The sequence below is a fragment of the Salvelinus sp. IW2-2015 genome, linkage group LG4q.1:29, assembly GCF_002910315.2.
Source record: "Salvelinus sp. IW2-2015 linkage group LG4q.1:29, ASM291031v2, whole genome shotgun sequence".
NCBI lineage: Eukaryota > Metazoa > Chordata > Actinopteri > Salmoniformes > Salmonidae > Salvelinus > Salvelinus sp. IW2-2015.
In genome coordinates this window covers 10,035,951-10,053,243 of record NC_036842.1, presented here as the reverse complement: position 1 = coordinate 10,053,243, position 17,293 = coordinate 10,035,951, and the positions used below count along the sequence as shown (strand labels likewise).

Sequence of the window (17,293 nt, the reverse complement as noted above, 5' to 3'; positions counted from 1 at the left end):
GTCTTTAAAACAAAATCTATACAAATAATTGAATTTGCAATATCATGTTCAATTCTTATAATTAGTATTACCCTATGTCCCAATACATCATTATATATTACAAGATGGGTCATCATTTTATGTACTTCAAACAATTGCTGTGCAGCTTTTCACATTTATTCTTATAACAAGACATGGACTAGTTATTTAACACAGTAATGTGACTGACACAGAACCTACGTCTCCATGTAAATGCAAGTGGTATCTTAGTGGAAGACACACACAAAGGATGCAGTTTCAACTCTGTTACACTGCCAGTAATTACACTGTTATTAATAGCATACATGAGAAGTATATTAAACTAACAAATGAAAATGGCTTTGCTTTGGTATTACCCTGCAATTTATAACATATCATGTCAAGGAAGAAGGCAGTAACTGTCGTTTAAGGGTCAAAGGTCATGTCGGAGGTCAGGGTCAACATGAATAAAACATTAACCCATTGTAAGACAGCAGATCACTACCTCATTTGCACACACTGTATATAGACGTTTTCTCTATTGTGTTATTGACTGTATGTTTGTTTATTCCATGTGTAACTCTGTTTTGTGTCGCACTGCTTTGCTTTACCTTGGCCAGGTCGCAGTTGTAAATGAGAACTTGTTCTCAACTAGCCTACCTGGTTAAATAAAGGTGAAATTAAAAAAATCTCCAATGATCTCCCTAGAATTAATTTGGCTGGACAATTTAAAAAAACTTTGAAAACCTTTTTCTCAGTTCCACCCTATGAATAGTTATTGCCTTTTTGCTTGGTAGGGCAGTATTGAACTCAAGCTAATTCAAACATATTTGTATTAATTACCCTTTAGAACCCCTACCGCCATCAATAGCCTTTCTTTATATTGCGATTGCGATCGTCATTGTTTTCCTTCCAATAATCTGTGTCTATCACAAAATTAACTTTCTAGCAACCTGTTTTCATATTTGCGTGTCTGTTGTCATCACTTAATTACTAAAAATAACGGCGCCGTCGCGGCCACGACTTTTCACTATGGAAGAGGTTGTATCTGGTAATAAGGATTCGAACATGTCCTTGCACTTTTAAAGCGATGATGTCGAGGTGAGTGAAATAAGTAAACAGCAGATATATGTTTGGTGTTTTGATGCTGTGAAACTTGGGGAATAGCTCTCAGATTAGCAAATCCTGTCATGATCACTTGGTTGGTACAGGCGAACACATTAGCGGTGGAGCAGGAGCTCGAATGATTGCACTGTTTAGCTGTGTATATAGTCCGCTAACTAGTTGGTTGTTTTATCTTGTTTCTAACGATGTAATTAATATGGAAACGGCCCTATCTGCTTGCTAGCTAGTCTGTCAGGCACGAAAAGTTGTGTGTGTGGTTTTAAACTTTGGCTGCGGTTGCGACGCGTCAACCTCACCTGTCACTTTCACGAGCTAGCCATACAGACAACCAGCTAACTAGCCACAGAAATGGAGATTCAAGTAATTTGTGTTTTTCTTTTGGGCTTAGGTCATGATTTGTCATGTTTACTAGGCACAGATATTCATAGGCTATACATTGCCTTGTTTTCCTATTATTTGACAGTTTAGCTGTCATGTTACTTAGGGTAGATGCCCGCGCAGTGGAGGTCATATGATATTGAGTTGCGGTGATATTTGTTTACATAGCCAGCTAACAAGTTGCTTGTTTTGTCCTGTTTCTACCGGTGCAATTCATTTGGAAACTGTCCTAGCTTTCTAACTAATCAGCTAACATTGGAGAATTCTATAGTTAGTATGTCAGGCAAGAAAATGAGATTTGGAGACCGTTGTGCTTCGCTTGCGACCCTGTCATTTGATCGTCTCCCTACAAACTAGGCCTCATAAAAATAGATAAATTATTTTAAACCTGCACATAGTGTCATCTTTAATCTTTTACTTTTGTTAGATTCTGGGTTAAACTTGGAACATTGTTATACTCATAAGTATCATATCTAAGGAGTGATAGAGACCGGTTTTTACATCAGAAGTTAATGGTTCTGTAGGAGCCAGATGGCTTTGGAATGTGTTGGGTGGACGGGAGGAAGTCACAGGATTGCTACAGGGGATACGGATGGACATCTGTGGATTAGGCAAATCAGGGGGTCAGGTCAGATCCCCTTAAGGGAGAAATTATGGTTTATTACCCTATTACTTCTTCTTCCTTTCGGACCATAAAAGATGTAAGGTTTGGAGAGAAGGTGGAGTGCCTAAATTGGAGTGTATACAGTTGAAGTCGGAAGTTTACATACACTTAGGTTAGAGCCGTTAACTCGTTTTTCAACCACTCCACACATGTCTTGTTAACAAACTATCGTTTTGGCAAGTCGGTTAGGACATCTACTTTGTAGAAAATTATGTCAAGGCTTTAGAAGCTTCTGATAGGCTAATTGACATCATTTGAGTCAATTGGAGGTGTACCTGTGGATGTATTTCAAGGCTTAACTTCAAACTCAGTGCCTCTGCTTGACATCATGGGAAAATCAAAAGAAATCAGCCAAGACCTCAAAGAAAATTGTAGACCTTCACAAGTCTGGTTCATCCTTGGGAGCAATTTCCAAACGCCTGAAGGTACCATGTTCATCTGTGCAAACAATTGTACGCAAGTATAAACACCATGGGACCATGCAGCCGTCATACCGCTCAGGAAGGAGATGCGCTCTGTCTCCTAGAGATGAACGTACTTTGGTGCGATAAGTGCAAATCAATCCCAGAACAACAGCAAAGGACCTTGTGAAGATGCTGGAAGAAACAGGTACAAAAGTATCTATATCCACAGTAAAATGAGTCCTATATCGACATAACCTGAAAGGCCGCTCAGCAAGGAAGAAGCCAGTGCTCCAAAACTGCCATTAAAAAAAGCCAGACTACGGTTTGCAACTGCACATTGTATTTTTTGGAGAAATGTCCTCTGGTCTGATGAAACAAAAATAGAACTGTTTGGCCATAATGACCTTCGTTATGTTTGGAGGAAAAGGGGGAGGCTTGCAAGCCGAAGAACACCATCCCAACCGTGAAGCACGGGGGTGGCAGCATCATGTTGTGGGGGTGCTTTGCTGCAGGAGGGACTGGTGCACTTCACAAAATAGATGGCATCATGAGGGAGGAAAATTATGTGGATATATTGAAGCAACATCTCAAGACATCAGTCAGGAAGTTGAAGCTTGGTCGCAAATGGGTCTTCCAAATAGACAATGACCCCAAGCATACTTCCAAAGTTGTGGCAAAATGGCTTAAGGACAACAAAGTCAAGTTATTGGAGTGGCCATCACAAAGCCCTGACCTCAATCCTATAGAAAATGTGTGGGCAGAACTGAAAAAGCACGTGTGAGCACGGAGGCCTACAAACCTGACTCAGTTACACCAGCTCTGTCAGGAGGAATGGGACAACATTCACCCAACTTATTGTGGGAAGCTTGTGGAAGGCCACCTCAAACGTTTGACCCAAGTTAAGCAATTTAAAGGCAATGCTACCAAATGCTAATTGAGTGTATGTGAACTTCCGACCCACTGGGAATGTGATGAAAGAAATAAAAGCTGAAATAAATCATTCTCTCTACTACTATTCTGACATTTCACATTCTTAAAGTAAAGTGACGATCCTAACTGACCTAAAACAGGGAATTTTTACTAGGATTAAATGTCAGGAATTGTGAAACTGAGTTTAAATGTATTTGGCTAACGTGTATGTAAACTTCCGACTTCAACTGTACTTTTAATATTGGACTATGACAGTCAATTGCAAATTAGTCTGACAATTTATCTCAGCACCACTAATGAGATGGGTATGCTTGATGCATCTCAAAGTCAGGGGGTGTGGTTGACCTAATCTCTCCTGTCACATCCATCCTGAATCGATATTTGTTTTTAATGCAGACGAGAGCACTGAATCCGTGTGCCATGAGTTTAAATGCAGAGGCCTGCCCGCTGTTCCATGATAGATGGAGCCCCATCTGTGCAAAAGCCCACCATTTGATCCTATGGAATCTGTTTTTCGTCAATATCGCCACGCAGCACACTGAACATCCCCTGTGCTGTTTCATGCTCGGGAATTATGAGACAGAACAATATGTCTTCGTGAATAGCATCCCCCGACATGTACTGTAGCGAACAAAAGTCAATGCATTTCGGTTCCCACAGCTAACGTCCATTTGGAGAGATTAAGGTGGGACGTTTTTGAATCGTTCAGAGTTTCCTCTTGATTGCTAGTTATAGCGTCAATTCTTAGTTTCACAGTGTTATCTGACAAAGGTATTGATGTGAATGTCTGTGCTTCTGCCTCCCCACACATTGTTTTCACCATTTCTCCCGGGCTCCCGAGTGTTGCAGCGGCCTAAGGCACTGCATCTCAGTGCAAGAGGCGTTACTATAGTACCTGGTTCGAATCCAGGCTGGTTCACATCCAGCCGTGATTGGGAGTCCCCTAGGGCGGCGCACAATTGGCACAGCATCGTCTGGATTTGGCTGGAGTAGGCCGTCATTGTAAATAAGAATTTGTTCTTAACTGACTTGCCTAGTTAAATAAAAAAATGTAATATTATTTGTGGCCGGTAATATAAGTCTCTGTAATAGTGTGTGGTTTCATAGCGTAGCAGGCTTAGCCATTCACCGTGGGAATGATAAAAGTGCAACGGTCAAGTACTGCCTTTTCCCATGATTTAAGTAATGTGGTTGATTTGAACTTTTTAGATTTGAATAATTGTCCTTAAGGTTAACCATATTACAATGATTTTGAGACCAGTTTTTTTTGTATGCCAATTTTTTTWAAATAAAATGTTCACCAAAATTTTGGAAATTCTCCCACGACACCATTTTCATATCAGGTGACCCCACATGGGGTCGAAACCCCAAGTTTGGGAACCGCTGCCCTAAGAGGTGATTATTTGGAAGAGAGGATGTGTATGGTTGAGAAAAAGGAGGAAGGAAGAGAGAGACGTGTGAGAAGGAGAGATGATGTTCTTGACCACAACTGTAGCCTATTTGTTGCTCCGCTCCCCTCTCTCCCTCTTAGTCTGTTCCTCTCGGTCAGTGAAAATGAGGGAAGTGATGTGGGGAGTCGGGGATCAACAGCAGAAAGCCGGGAGGAAGAGGAGAGTGGAGAGGAACATGGAGAGGAACAATGGCTTTACAGTGGTGTTGGACTGATCATATACATACCTGCTACAAAAGGACTAAATTAGGAAAACCCTGCTGGCAGCAGAATCCAATATTCAGCAGAGAGTTTCTACTTCAATTCAACTCAAACATGAACGCATTGGATATCCCAGTGGCATATTTAATMCCTGATTGTCTGCGAGTGGATTACAAATGCAAATGTGTAGAACGTGGGGGAATCAGACAGATTTAAAAAAAAATGAACTAACTTCCCTTAACCACCACCTTACTGATCAATGCCCAGTCAGCGAGGGCAAAAGCCGATGAGCTGTCCGCGAATCTGTACTTTTAACGTGAATAGTGGGATGCCTGTTTGCTGCCGTTTACTGAGACTTGGCTGGATGACAGAGTCCCGGACAGGGAAGGGGAGCCGGCCGGCTTCACACTGGTCAGAGCGGACTGTGATCTGACCGTGACAGGGAAACATCACGGCGGTGGCATCCGCCTGCTTGTCAGGGACCAGTGATGTAGATCGATCCTGGTAAGAGAGCGACTCTGTACCCCCGACATTGTACTGTGTACATTCAACCGAAAGCTAATACAGCAAAGGCATCAGAGATTATTTATAATCTGTCACAGAAACTGGAATCCATCTCCCCGACACACCCAAAATACATTTTAGGGGATTTTAACAACTGCACTTTGCACAAGGTCCTACTTACGTACCAACAGTATGTGAAATGTCACACCAGGAAAAATAAGACTCGGAATTTGTGCTATGGGACAATACCAAATGCTTTCTCTGCCACCACCAGACCTACACTGGGGACATCAGACCACAGTGTAGAGAAACCTATAGTTATAACTGTCCTCATCTGGAACGACAATAGTATCACTCGTCTCCAAGGGTGTTTTGAATGTACTATGTGAGAGGTATTTGAGGACAGCAGCTCTGATCTTAACGAACTCACAGATGTTTCAGACTATGTAAACTTCTGTGTTGAGTCAATTGTGCCTACTAATACTCTCAATTTTACAGGTTTAAAATGTTTGTATTGCTTGTTGCTTTGGCAATGCCACTGTCAGCCAGAAAAATATGCGGAGACGGATTATCACCACAGCAGGCGAGGTACTTGGAGTCAAGCAGACAGGCTTGGATGAGGTCTTTAAGGTCAGGTTCTCAGCAAGGCTCACAATTATTTAGACCCAAGCCATCCCCTGTACCTGAACTTTGAACTACTCCCATCTGGGTGCAGGTGTAGGGCACCCCCAGCAGGAAAAACAGAACTAGACAATAATTTGTGCCAGGTGTGATATCCCTCCTAAACAGCTCGGGCTAATGTTCCTATTGACCCAGTAAGGCCAGCAGGCTAGTCTCTTTTATTTATTGGTATGTAACTGTTATGAATGTTGTATTGTAAATTTGTTTTCTACTGTATTTAGATTCTACTTTAAAAGTGTACATGATACTGCAACAAAATTTCCCCATGGGGAGGGACAATAGTCAGTAATTAAGTAAGTTGTTTGCATTTTTACATTGTTACAGAAGTAAACAATATTTTTAAGTATAATATAATTATACTTTTTGAATGAGTAATTTAGTCAAATTTACAACATTTTAAAATAATCTAGTTTTTTTTGTTGTGTTGAGTGTTACTTGTTTTTTGATAGTGAGTGTTTTTACACAATGGAAGACTAAATTAGTGTAATTCCTATTGACATAAATGTGGTGTCATATTTACATTTTTTATTATTTAGCAGACACTCTTATCCAGAGCGACTTGTAGTGAGTGCATACATTTTCATACTTTTTTCATACTGGGGAATCAAACACACAACCCTGGTATTGCAAGTGCCATGCTCTACCAAATGAACTATGGGACACTATATTATAGAAGAGGTTGTGCTCTTTTAAAACTAAGTTAGCTCAAAAACAAAGAACAAATTACAAGTTATGTCTGTTTTGAAAATTACCTCCATGTTGAAAATTCTACAGCAGAATTCTATTTAAATGAAAATGCCAGAGAAGCCAGTGTTTGGAAAATATATTTTCACAGGTGTTGTTAGGCCCGATACGAAGTCGAGGGCCGGCAAACCTTGGCAATATATCCTAACACCGGCTTCGAGGGCATTATCACTTTTATACATCGGGTTACCAACATATTCAAATAATGATTGACATATTTTCATTTAATTTGTATTTTTATGAATTTATTCATACTATTTCATCCTTCCATCCTACTATTTCATCCTTCCACAAGATATAGTCCTGACACAAATCTAGGGTTGCTACCCAAACCGGCTGGTCGTTTGCTAGAGACCCAGTCGTTCGTTCTAAATGTTACATTGCCATACTGGTTGGCAACGTTCTTATCCCTTGCTTGCTAGCTAGCCAACTACTGCTACCTTACAGTCACGTCAAACAGTGCAGAATGAATAACAACAGTAGCTGCATTTGCATTTGTTTTAAGCTCTTTTTCTAGTGACATTTATTTGGACACATCCATAACAATGAGCTAATGAGGTGTGATTCTACCTGGCATAGAAAATGTGCTCTCTCGTCAGGACCTTGTTCAGAGGAGCTAGCCAACAACACAGCTAACATGCTGACCAGACCGGACACATCGCGTGTGCGAGCGTCGCACAATAAAAAAAAAAAAAGAATCCATGTTATTCAATTATTGCACCCACACTGCTCGCGCGCGCCAACGAGCGTTTGCGTTGCCAAGGGCTAAAATAGAAGTCATTCCTATTTCTGACGCAGATCGCGCTGAAAGTCCTGCCTCTCCCATCTCCTCATTGGTTTATAGCAGGTACCCACGTGCCATCTCCTCATTGGTTATACCCACGTGGGTGATTGAAAGACTAACTTTGTTGCCGGTTGTCGTGGTAATACAATGAAAGTTTAGATGCGATCACCATATAAGTTCAAAGGTGAAAAAGCCTGGAAGGAGGAGAGATGACTAGAAACGATTCGGTTGGCCGTTTTATGTGTGGATTAATTGTCGGAGTAGAGGCCCTTGTGCATTTCAGGTAAAATAACAACTCAATGTTTATATCCCAGGACAAATTAGCTAGCAACAGCAATCTAGCTAAATAGGACAAATTAATGTTAGCTAGCAAGTGCAAGTTAACTAGCTAAATTGCCATACATGTTTAATGCTTTTCGACCTGTCCCCAAATTAATGTCATTGGTTCAGAGTTTGTTTTGATATTTTAACCTGCGTGTCGTGATCGCGTTTGGTGTGGGGGGGCAAAATACATTTATGCACAATAGCGCACGCGCGCAGCCGGTTTAGGTTCCGTGTAACACAATCACTTCAAACCGAAGCTGGAAAGACTGCAAACTACCTGCACTTTTGTTTCGTTTTACCTCTTTTTCAATTGACATTTCTTTGTATATATCCATAAAAATAATGCCAGCTGATTCATGATTTCGACTGGCTGAGAAACGCTGCTTCCTGTCCCAACTCCCGACACGTTCATTACTATGGGACAGCTGGAGATCGAATTTTTGAATATTGAAACAATGTTGCAAATGTCGGAGAGACAGACAGCAAGGTTTATACAAATCTCTGCTGTTGAAAACAAAATATTAGTCTAAAAGAAATGGGCGATAATGTCAAGAAGCTTTTTGTAGTGGAGGTCAAGTTTGTAAATTGCCTGGCTGGGCTGATGAGACGATTGCGCAGTCAGATGGAACAGCGTAAATAGGCATTTTAAACATCATAGATTTTGCCAGTGGTAACTTGTGGAATAGACACCAGCTGGAATGCAATTTTAACCAACCCGCATTCAGGATTAGACACACCCATTGTATAATGTGGCCTAAAATACATATTTGAAAATGTGCATATCTTCTAAAGGTCTCTCTTGATCAAAACATCAAGAGAGACCTCTGTGGGATGTTCAGCGCTGTGAACATCTCATAGAGCTCTAGCTTGGCTTCCTGAAATCACCTTTCATCTCATATTAATCCTGTCCATCTATGACAGTGTTTTTTGTTTAAAATCTATTCATTATTTTAGATTTAATGGCTAAGTCCATCTCCAAATGTGCTATAGTGAAGAAACCGCTTTTTCCAGCTGCCCTACAATGTAAGGATTGCATGCATGTGCATTGTCAGTGGCTATGACGTAGGGTTCAGCCATGAATAGATGGACAGTCGGAAGAGCAAATTAAATGGTAGGAGGGACATCCCAACTTCAAGTGATTTTAGATTTCACTGTTTGAGAAGGATTGAATCCTAAGCAACCTACATACACATTGTGTACAATAGACCAACATAGACCAACATAGCTACTGTAGTAGGTCAAAGCAGTGTGCTGGAAAACCTTGGTACAGCATAGATGGAGTAGGACTTGTGGTGTTCATGTGAATTTCCTTTTTCAGCTTCAGACAAATGCCTACTTCTCAGTTAAAATGTAGTTTTTTGTTTTTAATTACACTACATGACCAAAAGTATGTGGACACCTGCTGGTCGAACATCTCATTCAGAAATGAGGGCATTAATATGGAGTTGGTCACCCCTTTGCAGCTATAATAGCCTCTACTCTTCTGGGAAGGCTCTCTGCTAGATGTTGGAACATTGCTGCGGGGACTTGCTTCCATTCAGCCTCGAGCATTAGTGAGGTCGGGCACTGTTGAGCGATTAGGCATGGCTCGCAGTCGGCGTTCCAATTCATCCCAAAGGTGTTCGATGGGGTTGAGATCAGAGCTCTGTGTAGGCCAGTCAAGTTCTTCCACACCGATCTCAACAAACCATTTCTGTATGGACTTTGCTTTGTGCACAAGGACATTGTCATGCTGAAACAGGAAAGGGCCTTCTCCAAACTGTTGTCTCAGATTTGGAAGCGTGGAATCATCTAGAATGTCATTGTATGTTGTAGCGATAAGATTTGCCTCACTAGATCTAAGGGGCCTAACCCGAACCATGAAAAACAGCCCCAGACCATTTTTCCTCCTCCACCAAACTTTACAGTTGGCACTATGCATTTGGGAAGTTAGCGTTCTCCTGGCATCCGCCAAACCCAGGTTTGTCCGTCGGACTGCCAGATGGTGAAGCGTAATTCGTTACTCCAGAGAACGTTTCCACTGCTCCAGAGTCCAATGGCGACAAGCTTTACACCACCCCAGCCAGCGCTTGCATTGCGCATGGTGATTTTAGGCTTGTGTGCAGCTGCTCGGCCATGGAAACCAATTTCATGAAGCTCCCGATCTAACAGTTTTTGTGCGGATGTTGCTTCCAGAGGCAGTTTGGAACTCGGTATTGAGTGTCTCAACCGAGGATAGACGATTTGGCAGTCCCGTTCTGTGCACTTGTGTGGCCTTCCACTTCGCGGCTGAGCCGTTGTTGCTCCTAGACGTTTACACTTCACAATAACAGCACTTACAGTTGACCGGGGCAGCTCTAGCAGAGCAGAAATTTGACAAACTGACTTGTTGGAAAGGTGGCATCCTATGACGGTGCCACGTTGAAAGTCACTGAGCTATTCAGTATGGGCCATTCTACTGCCAGTGTTTGTCTATGGAGATTGCATGGGGGTGTGCMCGATTTTTATACACCTGTCAGCAACAGGTGTCGCTGAAATAGCCAAATCCACTAATTTGAAGGGGTGTTCACATACTCTTGACAGTGTGTGTGCATATACAGTGCCTTTTCCTATATTGTTGCATTCCAACCTGTAATTTGGATGGATTTTTATTTGGATTCCATGTAATTGACATACACAAAATAGTCCAAATTGGTGAAGTGAAATGAAAAAAAAAAAATTCKTATAAAATTAAAATTAAAACGGAAGTTGTGCGTGCATATGTATTGACCCCCTTTGCTATGAAGCCCCTAAATAAGATATGGTGCAACCAATTACCTTCAGAAGTCACATAATTAGTTAAACAAAGTCCACCTGTGTGCAATCTAAGTGTCAGATGATCTCAGTATATATACACCTGTACTGAAAGGCCTCAGAGTCTGCAACACCACTAAGTAAGGGGCACCATGAAGACCAAGGAGCTCTCCAAACAGGCCAGGGACAAAGTTGTGGAGAAGTACATTTCAGGGTTTGGTTATAAGAAAATATAAGAAACTTTGAACATCCCACGGAGCACCATTTAAATCCATTATTAAATAATGGAAAGAATATGGCACCACAACAAACCTGCCAAGAGGGCCGCCCACCAAAACTTACAGACCAGGCAAGGAGGGCATTAATCAGAGAGGCATCAAAGAGACCAAAGATAACCCCGAAGGAACTGCAAAGCTCCGCAGTGGAGATTGAAGTATCTGTCCATAGGACCACTTTAAGCCGTACATTCCACAGAGCTGGCCTTTACGGAAGAGTGGCCAGAAAAAAAGCCATTGCTTAAAGAACAAAATAAGCAAACACATTTGGTGTTTGCCAAAAAGCATGTGGGAGACTTCCCAAACATATGGAAGAATGTACTCTGGTCAGATGAGACTAAAATTGACCTTTTTGGCCATCAAGGAAAACACTATGTATGGCACAAACCCAACACCTCTGATCACCCCGAGAACACCATCCCCACAGGTAAGCATGTTGGTGGCAGCATCATGCTGTGGGGATGTTTTTCATCGTCAGGAACTGGGAAACTGGTCAGAATTTCACGAATGATGGATGGTGCCAAATACAGGGAAATATTTGAGGGAAACCTGTTTCAGTTTTCCAGAGATTTGAGACTGGGACGGAGGTTCACCTTCCAGCAGGACAATGACCCTAAGCATACAGCTAAAGAAACACTTGAGTGGTTTAAGGGGAAACATTTTAATATCTTGGAATGGCCTAGTCAAAGCCCAGACCTCAATCCAATTGAGAATCTGTGGTGTGACTTAAAGATTGATGTCCACCAGCAGAACCCATCCAACTTGAAGGAGCTGGAGCAGTTTTGCCTTGGAGAATGGACAAAATCTGTGTGGCTAGATGTACCAAGCTTATAGAGACATACCCCAAGAGACTTGCAGCTGTAATTGCTGCAAAAGGTGGCTCTACAAAGTATTGACTTTGGGGGAGTGAATAGTTATGCACGCTCAAGTTCTCTTTTGTTGTTGTCTTATTTCTTGTTTGTTTCACAATAAAACATTTTTTGCATCTTCAAAGTGGTAGGCATGTTGTGTAAATCAACTGATACAAACCCCCCCAAAAAATCTATTTTAATTCCAGGTTGTAAAGCAACAAAGTAGGAAAAATGCCAAGGGGGTGAATACTTTCGCAAGCCACTGTAAGGACTTATCATTTAGACTAGATTTGTTTTAGATCATTTACTTTGTTTATGTTTGTACCATGGTCCATACAGACATTAAGAAAGGATGATGTATCCTCCTCCATCTCTGCTTCTCTCACTCCATGTATTCCTCTCTTCCTGTGTCAGGCTTGTTGTCCATGCTGGGCCGGAGCCATGAGAAGCCCTACGCTCCTCTGAACCTGTTGGCAGACTTTGCAGGCGGGGGTCTGACCTGTGCCCTCGGGGTGGTCCTGGCCCTGCTGGAGAGGACCAGGTCGGGAATAGGGCAGGTCGTTGACACCAGCATGGTGAGTACGAGATCACATCAGCTCAGTTGAGATCTGAGCAGATTCAAAGGCGACAATTACACCCACAGTGCTGTTCTCAGTACGCTGCCAGGCATCAACAACACCTACAGTACTGTTTTCTGTACACCTCCATATCCTCTAAAGCAGGGGTGTCAAAGTCAAATGGACGGAGGGCCAAATAAAAAATTTAGCTACAAGCCGAGGGCCGGACTGTTTCGAATGTTCATTGAAAATTTTTTAAATGACGCATATAGTCTAGTGAACCTAATTGAACCTACTGAAAACCTAACAAATATATTCCAATATGATCAGATAAATAAAGCAATATTTTCTTATGGCTCTGTCAGTAATCTTTAATTTTCAACAGACACAAAAGACAAATTTCCTTTATATAAAAATCCCCATAACATGAACATTAATAGAAAGAAACCGGTATTCAAGGCACCATCAGTAGCCTATATTTTCTATTTTAGCAAAAGTGGGCTAAATTTACTTCAAAGAAAAAAACAATAATAGCCGTAAATGCCGGGCTGATTTAGCGATCTCTTCTGCCAAAATAAAACTGGCCTTGACAGCAGCCTGGCCTTGTGATTTGGCTTTTTTGAACAGAGCCTGTCGAGATTTGAGGCCTCGTTTTAATTCCTCTGCCTTTTGTAGCCTTTGTTCCATGTCCATATTCTTTGTTTTGTCCGCGTGTTTCGTTTCATAATGTCGTCTCAGATTATACTCTTTCAGTACCCCACCTTTCTCCACACAGAAGACACACAGGTTTTCCAGCTACCTCCGTGAACATATACTCCGACTCCCACCTTGTTTGAAACCCCCGGTTCTCAGTGTCCACCTTCCGTTTGCCATTTTTGATGGGTATCTGAAAGTTAATTTTACTGTGATGCTGACGACTGCTGTGCCAATAAATATTGAAATGAAGCAGCCTACTGCTCGGTGCGTCACCGTTGCATTGTGGAAATGTAGTATTGGTGCGTGTAAAAGATCTGCGGGCTGCCGGCTTGCTGCGGTCTGCGGGCCGTTCTAATAATAAATCAAGATCATCCCAGGGGCCGTAAAAAACCTTCTCCGGGCCGGATGTGGCCCGCGGCCTTACTCTTGACACCCCTGCTCTAAAGGCTTGTACATTGCAGCATACAGATTTTTGCCTGAAGAATGCCGTAGGATATAATGTATATTTAACAGTTAATAACGCTGTGACATTGAACGAGGGCACTCAACAACAGCAGAACTTTCCAAACAGTTTTTTTTCTTTCCTACCCCTTTAACCTGAACACTGCTCAGACACAGAAATCACAACACAATCAGCATGTCTTGTGGTTAGCTCAGTACAGTCCCACTACACATTGTAAAATCCCAGATCAATTCCATCACTAAACTAACCCAGTACCACAATCACAACTGAAAAAAGTAAAGAATACTGTATCTGTGATATTTTTAAGCATTCTCATGTACAGTAGCATGTGAATTTTAAATGCCATTCATGTCCAGTATGGAGATTAGGTGGGATGTAAGATGTGCTCAGTACTTGACTTAGGTAGGAGCTCACCGGAACTGAGTACCTGCACCTCGTATAGAATAGTATGAAGGAGTTCCTGCACCTAAATATACTGAACAAAAATATAAACGCAACAACTTCAACAATTTTACTGAGTTACAGTTCATAAGGAAAGGAGTCAATTGAAATAATTTCATTAGGCCCTTATCTATGGATTTCACATGACTGGGGAGGGCCTCAGCCATGGGTGGGCATGGGAGAACATAGAGAACATAGACCCACCAACTTGGGAACCAAGCAAATCAGACTTTTTTTTTCTTCATAAAAGAGCTTTATTACAGACAAATACTCATAATTCCATCAGCTGTCAGGGTGGCTGGTCTCAGACGAACCCGCAGGTGAAGAAGCCGGATGTGGAGGTTGTGATTGTGAGGCCGGTTGGGCGTACTGCACAATTCTCTAAAACCGCGTTTGGTAGAGAAATTAACGTTCAGTTGTCTGGCAACAGCTCTGGTGGACATGTCTGCAGTCAGCATGCCAATTGCAAGCTCCCTCAACTTGAGACATCTGTGGTGTTGTGTGACAAAACTACACATTTTAGAGTAGCCTTTTATAGTCCCCAGCATAAGGTGCACCTGTGTAATGATATGTTTAATCAGCTTCTTAATATGCTGTGGATGGATTATCTTGGCAAAGGAGAAATACTAACAGGGATGTAAACAAATTTGTGCACCAAATTTGAGAGAAATAATCTTTTTGTGCATATGGAACATATATATTTAATTTCAGCTCACGAAACGTGTACCAACACTTTGCATGTTGCGCTTATATTTTTGTTCAGTACATAAACGGTACCAGCACTTAAAATGAGTACCAGCACCTATTTCAGTACAAGTCAAGCACTAGATGTGGTTTTATTGACTTTTGCCGCATCTCACTGTGTCATATTTTTATTAGATCCCTAGACGCCATGATGCCTGAAGCCCCACTTTCAATGAATATATTAACGTCCCCTCCATGATCGCTGTAAACATTACATTTTGCCTAAGGCTTGTACTTTTCTTTTTCCTCCAGGGATTGTTGGTACTTTTCCATATCTTTTCTAAAGTTAGTGACCCCAATTTTAAGGCTATTACTGTGTATTAAGGAGATCTCCAAATGTACCCCTCCAAAGAATTAGACTGTTTACGTTACAGGAAAAATCATATTGTAGCTATTAAAATGCATTCTGTAAACCAACAAAGACATAATTATATTTTATGTAGACAGCATCTGTAGGTATATAAATTGTATACAAGCAGCCGGCTACTTCCTATTCATGCCTGTGATGTAGATGCTTGATGCTTTATCAGTAAGAAGTACATGTAATATGCTGATAACTGCCTCAGTGAGGGGCCATGACAATCACATCGTTATTGCTGGTCTGCAAGGCAATTATCCCTGACATTTTGTTCAATGACAACCATCTCAGAAGATTCCCTTAACCTATCGCCACAGGGAATCAAAACCAGGCAAACATGAACACAGCTGTGAGGGGTCAGACTGACTGCCGATAGGTACTTAGCACAGTAGGAGGTAATTCCTTCTCTTGCTAGAACAAAAGACACCACTTGCTGTGTACCGACCTAGTACTGACGAACCAGACATTTCTAAACGTAGAATCGTCTGCCTGTCGGTGGCCGGCAAAGCCAATCAAAGAGCACTACTGTCCGCGTGACGTCAAAAGGAAAAAAGCGACACTTTTCCCGGTGTAATCCACCCCCTTATTCCGTATGATTTATTTTGTTGTACTGTCCTTTTTTGCCATTTTATGAATGTGTTCAATGTGGGTCTATGGGCTGTAGTAGTAAAGGCCAAATTCAATATCATATCAAATGTATATATTTTGGGGGGGAATACTTGAAGGGGTCCTAAAATTCTAAATCAAATAGCTAAATGAACCATGGTATGACCATCTAAAAACAATTCCATATGTCACCCCCAATCGCATAGACTCATGGGAATTAACACAAAATAGGTAGCTAGCTATTCAACTGACTCTCGGCAGCTAACAGGCAGCTGCTTCATTCAAAAACAAATCCATTGTGATTTAATTATAATGTTGCTCGCTAAGCTAGTATCAACAAGGGCTTAATACAAATTCTAGCGAGCTAGCAACAACACTAGCGCATCTTGCTAGTTAGCTACAAATTTTAAGCAGGCAAAAATAGGGTATTGACATCTTGGGGTCTGGAGGATTTTAACGAGGCTGACGGCGGAAAATCTGTTCTATGTTAACAGCAGAAAATGTACTGCCGACACTCTTGTCAGAGGTGCTAAACTGTTATAGACCTATATCCATCCTGCCCTGCCTTTTCAGTCTTCGAAAGCCAAGTTAATAAACAAATCACTGACCATTTTGAATCCCACCGTACCTTCTCTTAAATGATATCATAACCGCCATCGATAAAAGACAGTACTGTGCAGCCGTCTTCCTCGACCTGGCCAAGGCTTTCGACTCTGTCAATCACCGCATTCTTATCGGCAGACTGAACAGCCTTGGTTTCTCCAATGACTGCCTCGCCTGTTCACCAACTACTTCTCAGATAGCGTTCRGTGTGTCAAATTGGTGGACCTCTGGCAGTCTCTGGGCATACCACAGGGTTCAATTCTCGGGCCGACTCTTTTCTCTGTATATATCAATGATGTCTCTCTTGCTGCTGGTGATTCTCTGATCCACCTCTACGCAGACGACACCATTCTGTATACTTCTGGCCCTTCTTTTGACACTGTTAACAAACCTCCAGACAAGCTTCAATGCCAGACAACACTCCTTCCGTGGCCTCCAACTGCTCTTAAATGCTAGTAAAACTAAATGTATGCTTTTCAACCGATCGCTGCCCACGCCCGCCCGACTAGAATCTGGATGGTTCTGACTTAGAATATGTGGACAACTACAAATACCTAGGTGTCTGGTTAGACTCCTTCCAGACTCACATTAAGCATCTCCAATCCAAAATTAAATCTAGATTCGGCTTCCTATTTTACAACAAAGCCTCCTTCACTCATGCTGCTAAACATACCCTCGTAAAACTGACTATCCTACTGATCTTTGACTTTGGCGATGTCATTTACAAAATAGCCTCCAACA

General features: G+C 41.8%; 1 protein-coding gene across 3 annotated transcripts in view; it reads left to right on the top strand.

Annotated features, from left to right (window-relative positions):
• amacr (alpha-methylacyl-CoA racemase) overlaps positions 1 to 17,293 on the top strand; it is a 410,966-nt gene that overhangs the window by 9,301 nt on the left and 384,372 nt on the right. For all 3 annotated transcript variants that reach the window (XM_023983636.2, XM_023983637.2, XM_023983635.2), the window contains exon 4: positions 12,499 to 12,659. In XM_023983636.2, coding sequence (XP_023839404.1) covers positions 12,499 to 12,659 — 161 coding nt within the window. The remainder of the gene's footprint in view (positions 1 to 12,498; positions 12,660 to 17,293) is intronic.